The sequence below is a fragment of the Salminus brasiliensis genome, chromosome 4, assembly GCF_030463535.1.
Source record: "Salminus brasiliensis chromosome 4, fSalBra1.hap2, whole genome shotgun sequence".
NCBI lineage: Eukaryota > Metazoa > Chordata > Actinopteri > Characiformes > Bryconidae > Salminus > Salminus brasiliensis.
In genome coordinates, this window is record NC_132881.1 from 2,091,284 (window position 1) to 2,107,722 (window position 16,439).

General features: G+C 43.4%; 2 protein-coding genes across 2 annotated transcripts; one reads left to right on the forward strand and one right to left on the reverse strand.

The window, feature by feature from the left end:
- The first annotated feature begins 2,380 nt into the window (after positions 1 to 2,380).
- On the forward strand, positions 2,381 to 8,224 carry LOC140553952 (galectin-related protein A). Its single transcript, XM_072676746.1, has 4 exons — positions 2,381 to 2,520; positions 3,035 to 3,123; positions 5,038 to 5,227; positions 5,525 to 8,224. The coding sequence occupies exons 1-4, from the start codon at positions 2,494 to 2,496 to the stop codon at positions 5,666 to 5,668; spliced, it is 450 nt and encodes a 149-aa protein (XP_072532847.1). The 5' UTR covers positions 2,381 to 2,493; the 3' UTR covers positions 5,669 to 8,224.
- Positions 8,225 to 9,462: 1,238 nt separating this feature from the next.
- On the reverse strand, positions 9,463 to 15,336 carry plek2 (pleckstrin 2). Its single transcript, XM_072676747.1, has 9 exons — positions 14,989 to 15,336; positions 13,909 to 14,073; positions 13,286 to 13,476; positions 12,615 to 12,706; positions 12,199 to 12,386; positions 11,952 to 12,053; positions 11,597 to 11,680; positions 11,108 to 11,186; positions 9,463 to 10,032 (listed from the first exon to the last, which is right to left on the reverse strand). Exons 1-9 carry the CDS (start codon positions 15,043 to 15,045, stop codon positions 9,905 to 9,907), a joined length of 1,086 nt encoding a protein of 361 aa, XP_072532848.1. The 5' UTR covers positions 15,046 to 15,336; the 3' UTR covers positions 9,463 to 9,904.
- Between the last annotated feature and the right edge of the window lie 1,103 nt (positions 15,337 to 16,439).

Here is a 16,439-nt window from a genome sequence, read left to right on the forward strand (position 1 = left end):
GATGTCACAAAAACAGCAAATTTACATATTGCATATATACCTGTTCAGCCTTCAGTTTAGCTCTGAACAGTCCAGCTAAAAAGATTAAAAAGAGATTTTTAAATGAGGCGCAATATTGGACAGCCAATCAGAAGTGAGCTTATTTACATTTTACCTCATTTCCCCATTTCACATGGCCATTTTCCAACCTCTCTTTGTCCCTTTAAACAGGCTGTGTTTGTAACTGTGTCTTACACTGATCTATGTCAATGATCTTAGTTCTGATTGGCTGACCTCGTGCAAGAGGACACTTGAGCTATAACACGGCTTACAACTTCAGTATGAAGGGGCGGGGCTAAACGTAATTGATTTTTGTAAAATCACAAAAAAACATGCATTTAAAACAGGAGATTTAATTTAAGGATATTCTACTGGATTGGGGAGTAAATATTATTATTATACTTTTTCAAACAATATTTATGATTTATGTTTGTTAAAAAATATACATCATAATTTTGTTTTTACATACTGGCTGAGCAGCTCAGACAAAGCTAGACAAAGCAGCTATAGTGGTAAATAATAGTACAGAATTATTTATAGTCATACACTAATGAGCTTAAATGTAGGGGCAGTGGTGGCTCAGCGGTTAGAGCGCCGGGATATCGATAACAGGGTTGTGGGTTCGATTCCCGGGCTCGGCAAGCTGCCACTGTTGGGCCCTTGAGCAAGGCCCTTTACCCTCTCTGCTCCCCGGGCGCTGGAGTTGGCTGCCCACCGCTCTGGGTGTGTGTGTGTGTACTCACTGCCCCTAACACATGTGTGCGTGTGAGTGTGTGTTCACTACCAGATGGGTTAAATGCGGAGGACACATTTCGCTGTACAGTCCACAGTGACAAATACGTGCACCTTTTTTTTATTTTTAAATAAATTTCTGATATTCCAGTGTGGCTCTGAATGCACAGTGTGTATTTATTCTGCTCTGAGTTCCAAAATAAAAGTCTCATATCTATTCCAGCAGATTTTGAACCATTACTGGCTGGTGTTGCTGAATCACATGCTGTTCAAGGGTCGCAGTGTTTCCTCTCCTGCCCTGGTTTACACTGATTCTGCAGTTCCTCGAAAAACAAATAATGCAGTGGTCAGAACACCCGTTTATCTGTGACTGCGAAGCAAAGCCCAGACAAGGGCCAGATTAGACCCCATACTCATTTTCAGAGGTGAAACCTGACTGGCTGATCATGAGTGTGTGTGTGTGTGTGTGGGGGGGGGTCTTTGGGCCTTGCTCTCCCACAGTCCACTCTGATCATTCAGGATGAAGCAGCAGTGAGAGAGTCAGAGTGTGAGTGAGAGACACTGGAGTTAAAGAGGAAATCAGGAGCTCTGTTAGATGAAGCTGTAGCTGTGAGACATGTTGAACCAGTTCCAGCCTGAGGAACAGTAAACCTGCGGAGGATAATTGCCCTACAGAGTTCCTCTGTAGCCGTTAGTGACCGTACCTCAGCATGTCCCTCGGGTAACACTCGCTTAGCCTGTTTACATTCAGCAATAAAGAGTAGTATTATATTTACTGAATGTGTAAATAATAAGAATAATAGTAATAATTCCAAAATAATAACATTATCAATTTCAAAAATACAATTATGATAATTTTGATCTTAGTTATACTGTTTTGATTTTTGTTATTGTTGCATTTATTATTATTATTATTATTATTTATATTGTTGTTGTTAATTGTTTAATTAATATCGGACACATAACAATTAATTAGTGTTAATATGTACATGTTATTGTGTTATTGTGCTTATTCTTGTTTGAATGTAATAAATATAATTTTTAAACCACCACCACAACAACAACAATAATAATAATAATCCCAAATCCAAAATAATAACATAATTAATTTAAAAATATATTGATCATAGTAGGGCATAACTACTACTATGGATGTTTCTTTGGTATTGTTGCATTTTTACTTTATTAGTTGTTAGTAATTGTTTAACTCATTAATTAATATCTGACACATTTTTCATATGGGACTTCTACAAAGTCAGTATTGTGTCATGTGTATATATATATTATAACACAAAATTACAATGAAGATGATGATAACGATAATAATAATTAGTGTTAATGTGTAAAATATGTTTTCTTGTTCTTGTTTACTCATTTTGATTATATAAAAAAAGAAAATATATAAATATATATATTATTTTATAAAACCACCACAGACAACAACAACAACAACAACAATAATAATAATAATAATAATAATAATAATAATCACTACATTAATGTTCTATATAAAGTGCTCTCCCTGGGGAGGGGCGGGGTCTGCCTGAATACAGGCGGGAAAAGAACAGCGTGAGACGGTTTCCAAGGAAACGCGGAGGCGCGAGGCGGCCAAGGCGGGGCTCTGAGCTTGCGCGCCGCGATCATAAACTGCTGACAGCTATTGTCATCTCCCCTGATTTACATTCATACTGGACTGTAAAAACTCGCCCCGCCGAGGAGAAGATGACGGACACGGAGAACACACGGCAGGTCAGTGCGAGCCTCGCGCCGTTCCTCACTATAGATGAGGTCATATTTCACCGCAGAATGCTGTGCGCGCGCCGTCTTTTTCTGCAGCAGAAATAGTATACAGTGCGTAATAATTCATCAGTCTGGAGCGTGGTGTCCTTCCACTGTGCATCCTCCCTGTGCATCCTCTCTGTGCATCCTCCCTGTGCATCCTCCCTGTGCATCCTCCCTGTGCATCATTGTTCTAGCTGAAATGTGAGTGCCCTGCCACCCTGCTGGAATGACATTGAGCAGTAAAGCAGTGTAGAGGCTTATTTTCAGGCACGGTGGAGGGCTGGCATGGTGCAAAGCCCTTTGTTACTCTGCTTTCTAAGAATAGCCGAGATACTTTAGCTTTGAAGACTCTGGACTTGGCTAATAACAATAATAAATATATATATTTATATATATGAATGAATTAAAAAAAAAATGTCTGTACTGGGTGAGGGGGCTCTGTGGCGCAGGGTCTTCAGCTGGGCTTTGCCTTTGTCTGCAGGAGGAGGACTATGCTGGGGAGATCAAAGGGGGTCTGCGCCCGTCTATGAGATTGGTAGTGATGGGCATTGTTCACAAACAGCCCAAGAGGTAACACACACACACACACACACACACACACTCACTCACTCACAAACACACCTGACTCTTGGTCTCCAACCGAGTCTCAAATTACTCCCTATATAGGGAATCTGCACTAGACAGTTCATGAAATGCAATATTTCTAATAATAATAATAATAATAATAATAATAATAACAAAGTAATGCAAGCTATTAAAATCTAAATAGGCAGAGGAGCTAGGAGTTATCTGAGGAGCAACAGTGCACTCCACAAAAAAGAGCAAACTGAGATTAGACGCTGGGCTGAATATGCCCCAGTAGGGCACTTCATTTCTAATCTGGGAGCCATCTGGGGTTCAGCCACCAGCTGAAGAGCCCTAAATGCCTCCCTATTGGACATGCAGCACACTAGGGAACAGGGCATAGTGAGCCATTTGAGGTTTGTGATTCTCCCCGAGTAACACTCTCCTGTTAGCCTGTGGTCAGTGTGTTAGCACAGCTTCTGGTTGCCTGGTTGTTTATATTAAGGAATGCTGTAATAAACTGATTAATAAACAGCCTGGTAGCTCAAGTCGGTCAAGCTGGTTAAGCTCGTTGACCGGTTAGCATTTGATCAGAATAGGGTGTTTGATGGTTTAGCTGGTTTACAAACATCAACCTGATCAAGCTAGACCAACAGTATAATCAGGCTTGACCATGCTGGTTAATCAGCATGACCAGCATGACCATGTCAGCCAACCAGCATGACCAGCACTACCAAGCTGGACCACCAGTATGAATAAGCTGGTTGACCAGCAAGGCAAAGATGATTGACCACCATGACCAGCACCACCAAGCTGGACCACCAGTATGAATAATCTGGTTGACCACCAAGGCAAAGATGTCACAGTAGCTGGTTCTGATTCCTGAGTAAGTGTTAAAATGTTAGCATCTCATCTTGGGCCGAGCCCTGGGGCTTCCTGCAGTCTCGGCACAGATCTAGTGGGAACTGTGGTCTTTACTCCAGTGCCCACCAGTAAAACCATTTTGTCAGCGGTGTGAATCACTGATGGTCAGTCTAAACAGGCTGCAGTAAAGCAGTTACGCACATGACCAGCGTTCCTATCACTTTCCAAATAAGGGTAAAACTGTACGCCCGGCCTCCCCTAAAGCATCTGATCCACCAAGACTTCATGGGATTTGCTCTTTTCCCACGCCGCGCAACAATCCTGAACATGGAGCCAATCTTGCATTCTTTCTTTGAGATGTTCAAAATCCAGCCCAAGACAGCTGTTTCTGGTAGCTGGTATTAGATGGTCCTTGCTGGTTTTGATGGCCATGGTGGTTGTGAAGCTGGTCATCCAGGCAAAAACATAAACTATACTGGTAAACCAGCTGGTTAAGATGGTTGACCAGCTTAGCTCTTGACCAGCATAGCATACATTTTTACATTTCAGTTTGAAGGACTAGCTAACTTGATCATGCTGGTCATGCTGGTCCAACACCATGGAGATGCTGGTCAAGCAGCTTGGTCAAACCGGTGGACTAGTGTAGTCAGGATGGTCCAACTTGGGCAATCTGGTCATACTGGTCCATAATCTTGGTCCACAAGCTTGGTCACTGGTGGACTAGTATAGTCAGGATGGTCACGCTGATCATGCTGGTGGACATACTGGTGGACCAGCGTGGTCAGGTTAGTAATGCCCTGTGGTCATGCTGGTCCACAAGCGTGGTCATACTGGTTGACTAGCTGAACCATCAAACTCAAAAGAAGCCTCCGCAATAGCCCAACATCCAGCAGAGGGCGCTGTAATGCAACTACATGTGACTCCCATGACTGATTCATGAAACTGATCCAACCAGTTCCGTCCAGATTTGACCTCTAAATAACCTCCAGCATTTCCAGCTTTTTTGTCCCTTTAGGCCTCTTTGGGACCCACTGACCGCTGTGCCTCTCCCTGCAGTATGGTGGTGACGGTATCCTGCCCGCCTCAAGGCGAGGGTGACGAGGAAGAGGAGGGGGACGTGGGGCTGCAGATGACTGTGAGCTTCGCGGAGAAGGCCGTGCGCCGCAACTCCCGGATGTCTGGAAAGTGGGGAACCTGCGAAAGCACCCTGTCCTTCTTCCCTTTCGCAGCCGGAGAGTCTTTTAAGGTGGAATGTCCTTCATTCATACCCCAGCCATAATCATATGTTTGACACACAGTTTTCTACAAACATGGACTAGCGCACAGCACACTGCTAACACATAAACTGTTCTTTAGTTCACGTTCTAGATAACAGGGAGTCATATAGTGTTGGAAACCACATCAGCAAGTCTATTAGAGATTTCTGAACACCTCCACATGGTTTGAGGAGAGTGGTATTGGGCCTGCAGGTGCTAAACTATGCTAATTGGTGTACATAAGCTCACTGTCTCTCTCTCTGTCTCTCTCTCTCTCTCTCCCTCAGATGGAGATAGTGTGTGAGCACCAGCAGTTCCGTGTTTTGGTGGACGGTCAGCCCTTGTGTGGATTCACTCACAGGGTGACCCGGCTAGCCTCCCTCACTTCCCTCCGCGTGGCTGGGGACCTGCAGCTCACCAAGGTCGCCTGATGGGGGCCGTCGCCATGACAGCCCAGAGACGCTCTCATTTCTCCCACAAACCCATTCTTTTTTATTTGTTTGTTTGTTTTTCATCATATAGATCAGCAATGTTCTCTTATGAGGTTCATCTGTACCTTCAGCAGGGTGTCCACAGATCATCTGGAGCTTCTGCAGATCAAGCACTTCCAAATCTGATGCTGAATTACACTCCGGTTCTGGTTCTGAGCTGCCACCATGGCCTTGGGGTCGCAAGTTTGAATTCCGAGCCATGCCGCTTTGCCATCAGCGTCTAGAGTCCAAAAGACCACAACTGGCTGTGCTCTCTAGGGGTGGGTAGATGGCGCTCTCTCACCTCTTCACTCTCAAAGTGATGTTGGCCTGCACAGGCGTCTGTTAGCTGGTTAGCTGGGGAACCACCGCTTTCCTCTGAGCATGTCAAGCCACCCGGCACTGCCGCAGCAGTTTAGAAAGAGGCGGTAGCTGGCTTTGCATGTACTGAGGAGGCCTGTGTTAGTCGTTACCTTCCTAGTGACTGGAGCGTTGCTAGTGCTAGGGGGAGCTATAAACTGGTGGGTTCATTGGCAGAACCAAATGTAGGGGGTTTGGAGTAAAACTGTGGTTAATTTATTTACTTTTTTTATTAATCTAATATTTGGTTGGTACTCTCCCCCATCACATGTGTAATGCTCCCGACACTGGGAGGGTGAGGCCTGACATATGCTTAACCAGCCACCGCCTCTTTTAGAACCGCCACTGATGCAACATCACCGGGCTCTGATGTATTGGCTAAAAGACGCCAGTGCCAGTCAGCATCAGACTGCAGTGATGTGGGGAGAATGAAGTGAGCCATCTACCCACTCAGAGAGAACAAAGCCAGTTGTGCTCTCTCAGGCTCCGGCTGCTGATGGCAGGCAGCATGACCCGGGATTCAAACTAGCGATCCTCTGGTCACGGGGCAACGTCTTGGTGCACTGGACCATTCGAACCCCCTCACCATTTTATTTACTATTCAAACCCACCAGTGAAACTATTATTCATTTTAATATGAAATAAAAGGGGACTCTGGTAGAACAGTGTCTCAGGCATCCGGCAGTGTCTTCATAACCATTCTGTAAGGGAGCTTTTGGAGGCTCAGACTCTTCAGACCTCCCATTTCCATTTCCCACCACCACTGTGAAACAAACCACACTTAAAAATAGGTTCTGGTGATGCATCTTTAAGGTGGATCAGTTTTTAAAGGAACTCCATTCCTGTTTTTGTGCTAAATAAGGAAGGAATTGATCTTTTCTTTAAAATCTACCTCCTTTAAAAATGGACCATGGTCCACAACCAGCATGACCGAGAGCTTGTTTAGCTTACCAGTAATGCTAGCTAGGGACACTGATGTATTTGTGAGCCAGTTTGCTGGTGTACAGTTCCTTTGTAAGTTCAGAGTAGGGAATTTCTAACTGGAATGCCTCCACAAGTCCGATTTTTTCGACTTGAAAAGTCTGGACTGTCCATCTTCTATCTGTGGATGTGGTTCTATGGTGTTTGGATATGCAAAAAACAGTATAATGCATTGTTGTCAACTGGTATCGCTAGCAATGCTAATTTGGGACAATGCCAACGCAGGACATAAGAATGGGACATATGTTGGTCAGCTCGGGTGTCAAGTCATTCCCAGCATCATTCCCAGCGCCTACATGTGACTTCCGAGGTAAATGGAATACAGCATTAGAGACTGTAGCCCATCTCCTGATGTTAGTCAACCTCCAGCCTTTCAGTTTCTGACCACAGAGAGCTAAACTAGATAATTTAGGATGGTGGACCCACTCTCAGCCCAGCAGTGACAGTGACACGTGTGAAACCCCCAGCAACACCACCTTACCAGCACCACACACTAGTAACACCACACACCACACACATACACTCCTAAAAAATAGGTGCTACAAATGCTTCTTTAAGCGCTGCTATAGAAGACCTTTATTTTACAGAATGTAATAGATGGAGGACATCTGCTACTTATATACTTGTATATCGGGCCCACAAGGTCAGAGAGCAGACAGGGTTTCCAGTAAAGTGGCCAGGGTGTGTATTCTTTCATTTCTTGAATTCATTGCTCATTAAATGTTTTTTTTCTCTACATTTCATCTTCACAAAAGTGGCGACTCTGAACGACCCCCCCCCCCCTCGAATGTGTGCTACTACTCGCCGCTGCCTTGGCATAACAACAGAAGTGCCTTCACGAGTGTGTGCGGCTGGCTGTTGCGACGGAGGACTGGTCTGACTGGGCAGAGTGCTGAAACAATAGCTTGCATGGGGCTGTTGAAGTTGACAGGGTGGTGCGCATGTGTTGTAGACACGCCTGTGCTATCTGCGGGTTCTGTGGTCAGACTGATATATGCTGCATTGCAGCTTGCCTTTTGTATATCAGATTTAGTACAATGAATGCACAGCCTGTGGGTCTGAATGCTTGATAGGAAAGCAGGAAAACAAGTTTCCTGAAAGTTTTGTTGTAATTATTAATTGGACATTATTTGGCAGTGGATTTGCGATGTTGAAAACAATAAAGGTATAATAATATTGGCTGGATTTTCTTTTTGGTGTTTTTTGATTTGAATGATATCTCCGCAATCATATCAGCAAACGTAAACTCCACAGAGCGCCAATAAAGAGGGAGTGTTTGGGAAATAGGCAGAATGAGGTTATTAATAGAGCTGGGGGTTAAAAAGCACAGATGAACTGCACACTTAAAGCAACAGTCCATAAAGTTTTGGAATTTGGGGATTTAGAGACCTCTCTGGTGAGAATGTGTAATTGCATCGAGCCTAAACATAGCCGTTCTGCTTGTATCAGCGCTGTGGCTGCGCAGGTAGCCAGCAAACAGTGCTAGATCCTCTTTTAGAGGCTGTGCATGTGACATAAATATGTAAAACCCGGATGAACACCTACCAGACCCCTCTGTCTGTATTTAGAATTAATATATTATTAATGTGAATTAACATTATTAATTCAAATTAATAATTAATATTAATATTTTTTATTAGGTCGTGCAGAACACTGATACCATTCATTACAATATTTTGGTATGGAAAAAATATTATGGACTGCTGCTTTAAAATGTGGATCCCGTGTCTAAAGCGTGCTCAGATTAAGTCATTTTCAAAGACTGACCCTGGGTTTGTGTTGGTCTGGCAATACTACTAAAATCAGCACTCACTAAAAATTAGAGATAAAATTCTAGATATGTATCTCCAAATGGTGAGTTTACAGGGGGGTACTTCAAGAAGAGCCCCCCCCCTCCCCTTCTTTTACAGTCTTCTACCAAAGCATCATAAGCCGGTGGCATGGCATGACAAAAGCAGCTTTTATGGGAAAGTGGTTCTTGTTGAAATAAGCTTCATAAATGCTTCTGCAGCTTCATGCCGGTTGTAATGGAAGGCTTATAAATACTGTCCATTAGTAAGGTCAAGAAAAGAGTAAGGGAAGTCCTCTGGCCTGTGAGATGGGTACTTTTAGAGTTTCTAAATAAAAACACTAGGTTGCACATCTGTTAGATGTGCTGGGATGCATCATCAGTGATGTTCCTGGGGTCAATGCGGCTTTCAACATCAGCCCAGATGACCTCTCCAGGGTTTATTAAGTCCCGGATTACATCCCAGCAGCCACAATCAAGAGCTAGCTCTCTTTTTCCAAAGCTAACACATGCAGCATCTGTAATAGAGTGAATGTCCCTCGTCTTTGCCACTCCGGTTACACTTAGCCCACCAGCCTATAAACGTAGGATCTGTTTTGCGTAATAAAATACAGCTTTATTTTTACAAAAACATGAGCTTGAAATGATTAAGACACCCAGGAATCGTTCATTGTGCTGCACATCTCATGTCATTAAAAAGAGAATGAAGTGTAGTGTCTATAAAATTTAAAACATTAAAACATATATTAAATATAAAAAAATAACAAAACACAAGAAAAGTGCTTACAGTGAGAACTGGTAAAAGAAAGCAGATGAAGGTAATGGTACATCCATCCAAAGAAGACACTTTGGCCTCGGTCTCCACCTTCACTTGGTGACTCTAAAAAAGCTAATGGAAAGGAACTGGCACTAATTAGCTCTATGCAAATGACCACTGATCAGGAAGCTAACTGGTCACCAGCGTCCATTCACTCACTTCTCATCAGCCTCATTAGCACGTTTGCTCCGGTTTCTCCTTCAGTGGTGAAGTGGCCCCATGACTAATAGCGGCTTGGCTAACAGTGGCTTTACGTGAGCTGCTTAATGGCCTCGATCCACTCCATCTTCTCCTGCCGCGTGGGCGCCTGGATGAAGTAATGTCTGTCCGTCTGCGTGATGATTTTGAACAGGTTGCCCTGGACTTTACCTTTCACACCTACACAGGAGAACAAACAGCAGCGTCAGGATCGTTTACCTGGGAACAGTCAGCACCCACCCATCCGGCGGCCACAGCGACCACACCTGACTCATGTCTGGATGCTCAGGGGTGTTATTGTGGTGAGTTTACGGCTCTACGAAATACAACAACAGGTTTTCCCCTTCCTTGTTCATCGCTTAGCTCCTAGAACCTTGGCTACTAGCCCCTAGAACCTTAGGAGCCTTTATTGTTTGAGTGTGAGATGTTAGATTTGATAGATAAAAGAACCTCATCATATAAAGGTATAGAACCCATTAAACACTTTTCCTAGAACTCCATGTTCTAACCTAGAACCAATTAGGAACCTATGTTGTTTTGGTCTTAAGATTTTAGATTTGATAGGGTTAAAGATTACAGAACCTCAGCATAATATAAATGCATAGAACCCATTAAACACTGTTCCTAGAACTCCATGTTCTAACATAGAACAATTTAGGAATCTTTATTGTTTGGGTTTGAGATTTTAGATTTGATAGGGTTAAAGATTATAGAACCTCAGCATAATATAAAGGTTCCATTCCCATTAAACACTGTTGCTAGAACTCCATGTTCTAACGTAGAGACATTTAGGAACCTTTATCGTTTGAGTTTGAGATGTTAGATTCAGGTTAAAGATCCTAAAGAACCTCAACATATTATAAAGGTTCTCTTCCTATGAAACATTCTTCCAGAATCCAGAACTGTTCTAACCTAGAACCTTTTAGGAAGAGAATACATTTTAGGAATTGAGGAACCTACATTGTTTGAGGTGTCAGGTTTGAGGGTTACTACCAATCATAACAATAAAAAGTATCTGAACTACAATTACAAACTACACACACACACACAAACACACACACACACACACACACACACGTGAGTGTACTGATGTATGAGTGTGTGTAAAGGATTCTAACCCAACCCTAACCTTAACCTTGGCCACATCTTCCTTCTGTAATAAAAACAGCCGTGTTTTTGTTCTCAGGGGATTTTGTCAAAACTCTAAAAACACACTCTGACTGACACACACACACACACACACACACACACACACCTGAGGGAATGCCGTTGTCGTTCAGGGAGGAAACCAAACAGCCGCGTAAAGAGAAGCCGCCTGCTGGAGTGACATCATCCTGAGGAGTCATTAGAGGAAGCAGACGAGTCAGTACACATCCCCAGAGCAAAGCAGCAACATCGCAAAAACAACACAGAGCTGGAAATACACATCCAGTATATATATATATATACACACACTATACGGACTAAAGTATTGGGACACCTGCTCTTAAAAAGAGTTTTTCCTGCTTCTGTTGGAGTATCTGTCTCCACTGTCCAGAGAAGAGTCTGGAGGAGCATTGTTGTGAAGATTTAATTACATTCAGGATGTTGTGATAACCTCCCAACTCATCCCAAAAGTACTAGATGGAGCTCCACCATCCATCATTCCAGAGAACACAGCTCTTCCACTGCTCCACAGCTCAATGCTGGGGGACATTATACCCCCCTCTAGCCCACATTTGAGGTGCAGCGTAGTTCCTCTCACCTTGCTGGGGTCATAGTAGTGCAAGAAGCCAGGCTCCGCCCTCAGAACGAACAGCCGCACTTTCCAATTTTTAACCTTATGTCCCTGAAACACACACACACACACACATACGTATATATTCAGAGGTGATCAACAAACATCTAAAAGGTACATGAGATTGTGTTTAGGGCCAACAAACCGACTAAACCTGACAATGAACAGGGGAGATGGGAATGGGGTGGGCTTAAGCAGAAAGCCCGGCCCACAGGGACCAGAACTCTCCCCCTCAGATACAGGTCCAATGTAGAGCCAAAAGGGGTTCTGCTCTCTGTATGAGCCATAGACGCCTTTTTTAGTACAATATAGAAGTCCTCACCTGCTTGAGAAGGTATCCTCTCTTCTGGACTCTTCCGCTCAGCTCCACCGCAGACAAAGACTTCTCCGCCTTCACACTCCCTCGCTTCTTAAAGCTCTCAGCCTGACCCCCCGAACACACACACAAACATGTACACTTATGGTGAGGATACAAACAGTGGTGCCATCATTACTCCACCCTCCTAAATGACGTTCCAAAAGTGAAGAGCAACAAAAGAAGAGAGAGAGGTGGAGGAGTAGGAACGTACAAAGCTGTAGAGAGCGGTGGAGTCATCCAGGAACTGTTCCCCCAGAGCAGCGTTCCGCACGGCCTCCACGCTCTTAATGCCCACAGCTCTCACACAGCCTTCGTCCAGCAGAGCGGACGCCAGGGTCACGGCCTCCACCCGCGTCAGAGCCAGCTGCATGAACACCAGCCAGTCCACCACTGCCGAGCCTATCGAACACATAAGCACAGTAAGAGTACAGTTACAGTACACACTGCAACAGTACAGGACAGTGCAGAACAGTACTCACGCCACATCACTTCACCAGCCAAGTACTACACATATATAAATGTAGGTGATCATATATAAAAGTGAAGGGAATTCAGGGTTCAGTGATAGGGGTCTTTCCCACTAACTGTTAACTGTGATGCTCAGTTTGACAAGTTATGAACACTGACCTGAGAAGCAGTTGATGTAGGTGCTGCCCTGCTCCATGTGACTGTTCATCCTAATGCCGCTGTGCACGTCATACATGGAGTCCACCACCTGACTGATACACAGAGACACACACTTCAGAACTGTGCATCTACACTGAAATGAACTTAATTTACTAATTTCTCTTGTTTTATTAAATAATTCATACTGCACACATCAGTAAAATATAAACTCGACAACTCTGTTCTTTATATCAATTATTATGATTTTACTGTGGAATTATAAATTAATTCTGCATATTTGTTTGTAAGAAATTGACTTTTGATATTTGTTTATTAGCTTGTTATAAATATATTCTGGATATTATTATATTTTTGTCAGTTTTTTTGTTTTTGTATAAATTCATTCTGGAGATGTCTTTGTTAATTTATTCTGGATATTTGTTTATTGGTAATTTATTCTGCATAATTGTTCGTTATCAATTTATTTTGGCTGTTCATTCTGGATATTTGTTTGTAACAAATTCACTCTAGATATTTCTTTATTAGTTTAGTTTAGTATTACATTCTGAATATTGCTTAATTAGAAATACATTCTGAATGTTGGTTAATTAGTTTGTTATAAATCCATTTTGGATATTGGTTAAATATAAATACTGAATAAAAATTCTGAATGTTCCTCTCAGGATCCTTACCTGAGGTTGACATTGTGAAGCTGTAGTGATTTGGAGCCTTTGCGTACAGGCTCAGGGGGAGTGTTAGCGCCCCCTGGGTTGAGGTTCTGTATTACAGCTAAAATCTCTGTGGCCCACTCGTCCCGCTCCTCCCTCGAACATGCCTCCAGGAAATACTCCTCCGAGGATCTGGTCTTCAGCCTCAGCACCAGCTGTTGGAGGGGCACAAACGGGTTACTATGACAACCTCAGGACTGCTCTCCTTTCGCCAAACTACAACCATCACTAATCAGTAAATCAATTCTGATCATTTATAGAACTATCAGTGAAAACTAATTCTGGCCTCACATCTCGAACACACCACTCTATCTGATGAACTGGGCTGAGGTCACACGGCTCACTCTGCACTAAACACGTGTGTTCAGCATGTCCAGACATCCAGACCCAGAGTTTTATTATGTTCTCTATTACAATTTAAAGCGTGTGTGGTGTAATCAGCCAAAAACACGCCACAACAAGATCAAATCCCAAACACACCATTTATTACCTCTATATAACAAGCCACAGCACGACAATCCGTAAATAATAAATAAGCAATATATCAGTGCCGAGTGATCGGCCGTCACACTGTGGCTTTATCTCACCGGTCTGTTTTCGTACTCCAGGTATGGGCAGGTAATCTCACAGCCAGTTAAAGGGACAGTCCCTCGATGGCAGGAGTCTCGTTTGCCTCCTTCGTATCTGTAATACAGCAGCTTGTTTGCTTTCAGGATGAACCACCGGACCTTCCAGTTGTGAACCACATGACCCTGTGGAGAGGAACAAACAGCAAATTTGAAGATTTACCTGGTTACTTTAGATGAACCCTACACTTCTAGCAAGAAGGGTTCTCTATAGTACCAACATAGAACCACCCTTAGAAGTTGTATAACTTTGACCACAAGAACAACGAAAGGAAAGGCCTTCAGGGGGAAACGTTTATGGTCAGACTAGACAAAAAATTCTGGAGGAGTAAAAGTGGGGTACATAACCCCAAGAACACTGCACCAACTGTTAAGCATGGTAGTGGGAGCATCATGCTTTGGGGCTGTTTAGCTGTAAGTGGAACTGGCACATTGCACACAGTTCCACTGACAGTTCCCCGGAGGGGGTTGTGGAATGGATAAAGCAGGCTGATCTTTCTGAAATGTCCTGACCTCAACCCTATTGAATATACAGTGCCAGTCAAAGGCTTGGACACACCTGGTTAAAAACCATTGATTTTATTTATTTATTTTTTTAACACTGGGGACACATGGGTATCCGCCATAGCTGGGATGTAAAGGCTGGTGGGTTTTGAGTAGGCCTAAGTTGTAGGACCATGGAAGTGTGTGTGTGATACCTTAAGGAGCGCTGTATGTAGAATTATGTTTTTATATTAACCTGAAAAAAAGCCCAATATTCCCTTGACATTCGTGTCCAAATGAGTGTTCGTAAACTTCTGACCACAACTGTATATCATCCTTTGACTCTTTTTTGGGCTTTTCAGCAAAATGTTTTCAAAAGGAAACACATGGGAGAGCTAATACATAAGGGTGAAGAACAATTTAAGCAGGCAATGGACCAGAATTCTCAGCATTTAAATGGTCCTTTGAGTCATCATGGTTCTACAAAGAAGCCTAGTAAGCCTACAACCAAACAAAACCCTTCAACTCAGGCAACAGCAATGAAATGGTGTGTCTTACCCTCTTCACCAAGAATCCTTCTTTAAGGATAGACCTGTCCTGCACGTCCGTGTCCATGGCTTATTCACACTCCTCTGAAGTGAGCTTGGCACTGGTGGTGTTTTATAGCCCTCAAAGAATTCCCTTGAAATTTCGTCATCACCTGCTCCACACCCTGCACACCTCAGAGCCTCAGGGGGCAAAAAAGCCAGTAGGGACCTGACAGGTATGTGCAGGGAACAGCAATAAAAAGGGAAGGGAAAGATATGTGCCCTGAGCAAGTCTTTTAAACCCTTAAAAACGAACCAAGCGACAAAAAAATCAACGTGAGAACTCTTGAGCTCGAACCAGACTGAGCTCGACCCGTTTCAGACAGGAAGCAAGCACTGGTGGCTTCTCATGAGTCACCTCCATCGGTGTTGACTCACAGGCGGCCGGTGCCGCTGTTGATCTCTGCAGTTCACCATGGTTACACGCTGGTGATTCCTCAAAGCTTTACTAAGCTCCTCAGCCAGATGGTACTGGATTCCAGGATTTGGCCTGAGAACTGAAAACATTAAGGTTACCAAGTAGATCACATACATAGAAACACACCAATCAGTCATAACATTAAAACCACTGACAGCTGAAGTGAAGAACGCTGATTATCTGGTTCCTATGGCTCCTGGATCTATTAGGCAGTGAGTGAACAGTGATAGAGGTGTAGAAGCAGGGAAAATGGGCAAGAATAAGAATCTGAGACACTTTGACAAGAACCAGACTGTGATGTCTTAGACAATGACTGGGTCAGAACATCTCCAAAACATAATGCAGGTCCTGTGGAGTGTTCCCAGTATGAAAGGGTGAGTACATGCCAAAAACAGGTGAACTGGCGATAGGGTAATGGGCGCCCAAAGCTCACTGATGTGATTAAATCAGGTTTAAGGACAGTGGAGCAGACGGATGCCAGCGCTTCAGGTTTTTAGTGCTCCCATGTCTGTGTTACCTCCTGGCTCTCCCCTTTTAATGAGCCTGTTATAGTCCATACTTGTCTTGCCTGATTCTGCTGGAAGACTGACCGCTAGGCTCCCCTGCTACCTGCGTCAGACCAGCTACTACTCCTGTCTGCCTACAGACTATTATGTTTACATGGACTCTATTTGCTGCTGTTATTATTATTATAATTATTATTATAATTATAACATTATTATTATTACCATTAACCATTATTACTCTCATTATTCTTACCATTCCCTGCTATGATTATATTGTTTATATTATATTGTGAATATTTCAGCACACCTGAGCAGAAAAACGTGGTATGGTGGTACAGTGACGTTTAGCAATAATTAATAATTAACAATTCTGACCAGTTCCTGTGAGTCTTAGTTCCTCCTAAGGTTTCATCCTCAATTGTCCTTGCCATTGTTGCATTTGGAAAAGATACTTGACTGGAGCCCTCTAACTCTACCAAGTCTGCCAAATTACTCAAA

Bases quoted from the DNA above. Each gene is read 5' to 3' on its own strand.
- LOC140553952 (XM_072676746.1), top strand. From the start codon at position 2,494: ATGACGGACACGGAGAACACACGGCAG. The intron at 3,124-5,037 runs GTAACACACACA...CTCTCCCTGCAG, and splicing joins GTTCACAAACAGCCCAAGAG to TATGGTGGTGACGGTATCCT. The intron at 5,228-5,524 runs GTGGAATGTCCT...TCTCTCCCTCAG, and splicing joins CAGCCGGAGAGTCTTTTAAG to ATGGAGATAGTGTGTGAGCA.
- plek2 (XM_072676747.1), bottom strand. From the start codon at position 15,045: ATGGACACGGACGTGCAGGACAGGTCTATCCTTAAAGAAGGATTCTTG. The intron at 13,477-13,908 runs GTGAGATAAAGC...CCCCTCCAACAG, and splicing joins TGGAGTACGAAAACAGACCG to CTGGTGCTGAGGCTGAAGAC. The intron at 12,387-12,614 runs GTCAGTGTTCAT...TGTGTTCGATAG, and splicing joins CTACATCAACTGCTTCTCAG to GCTCGGCAGTGGTGGACTGG.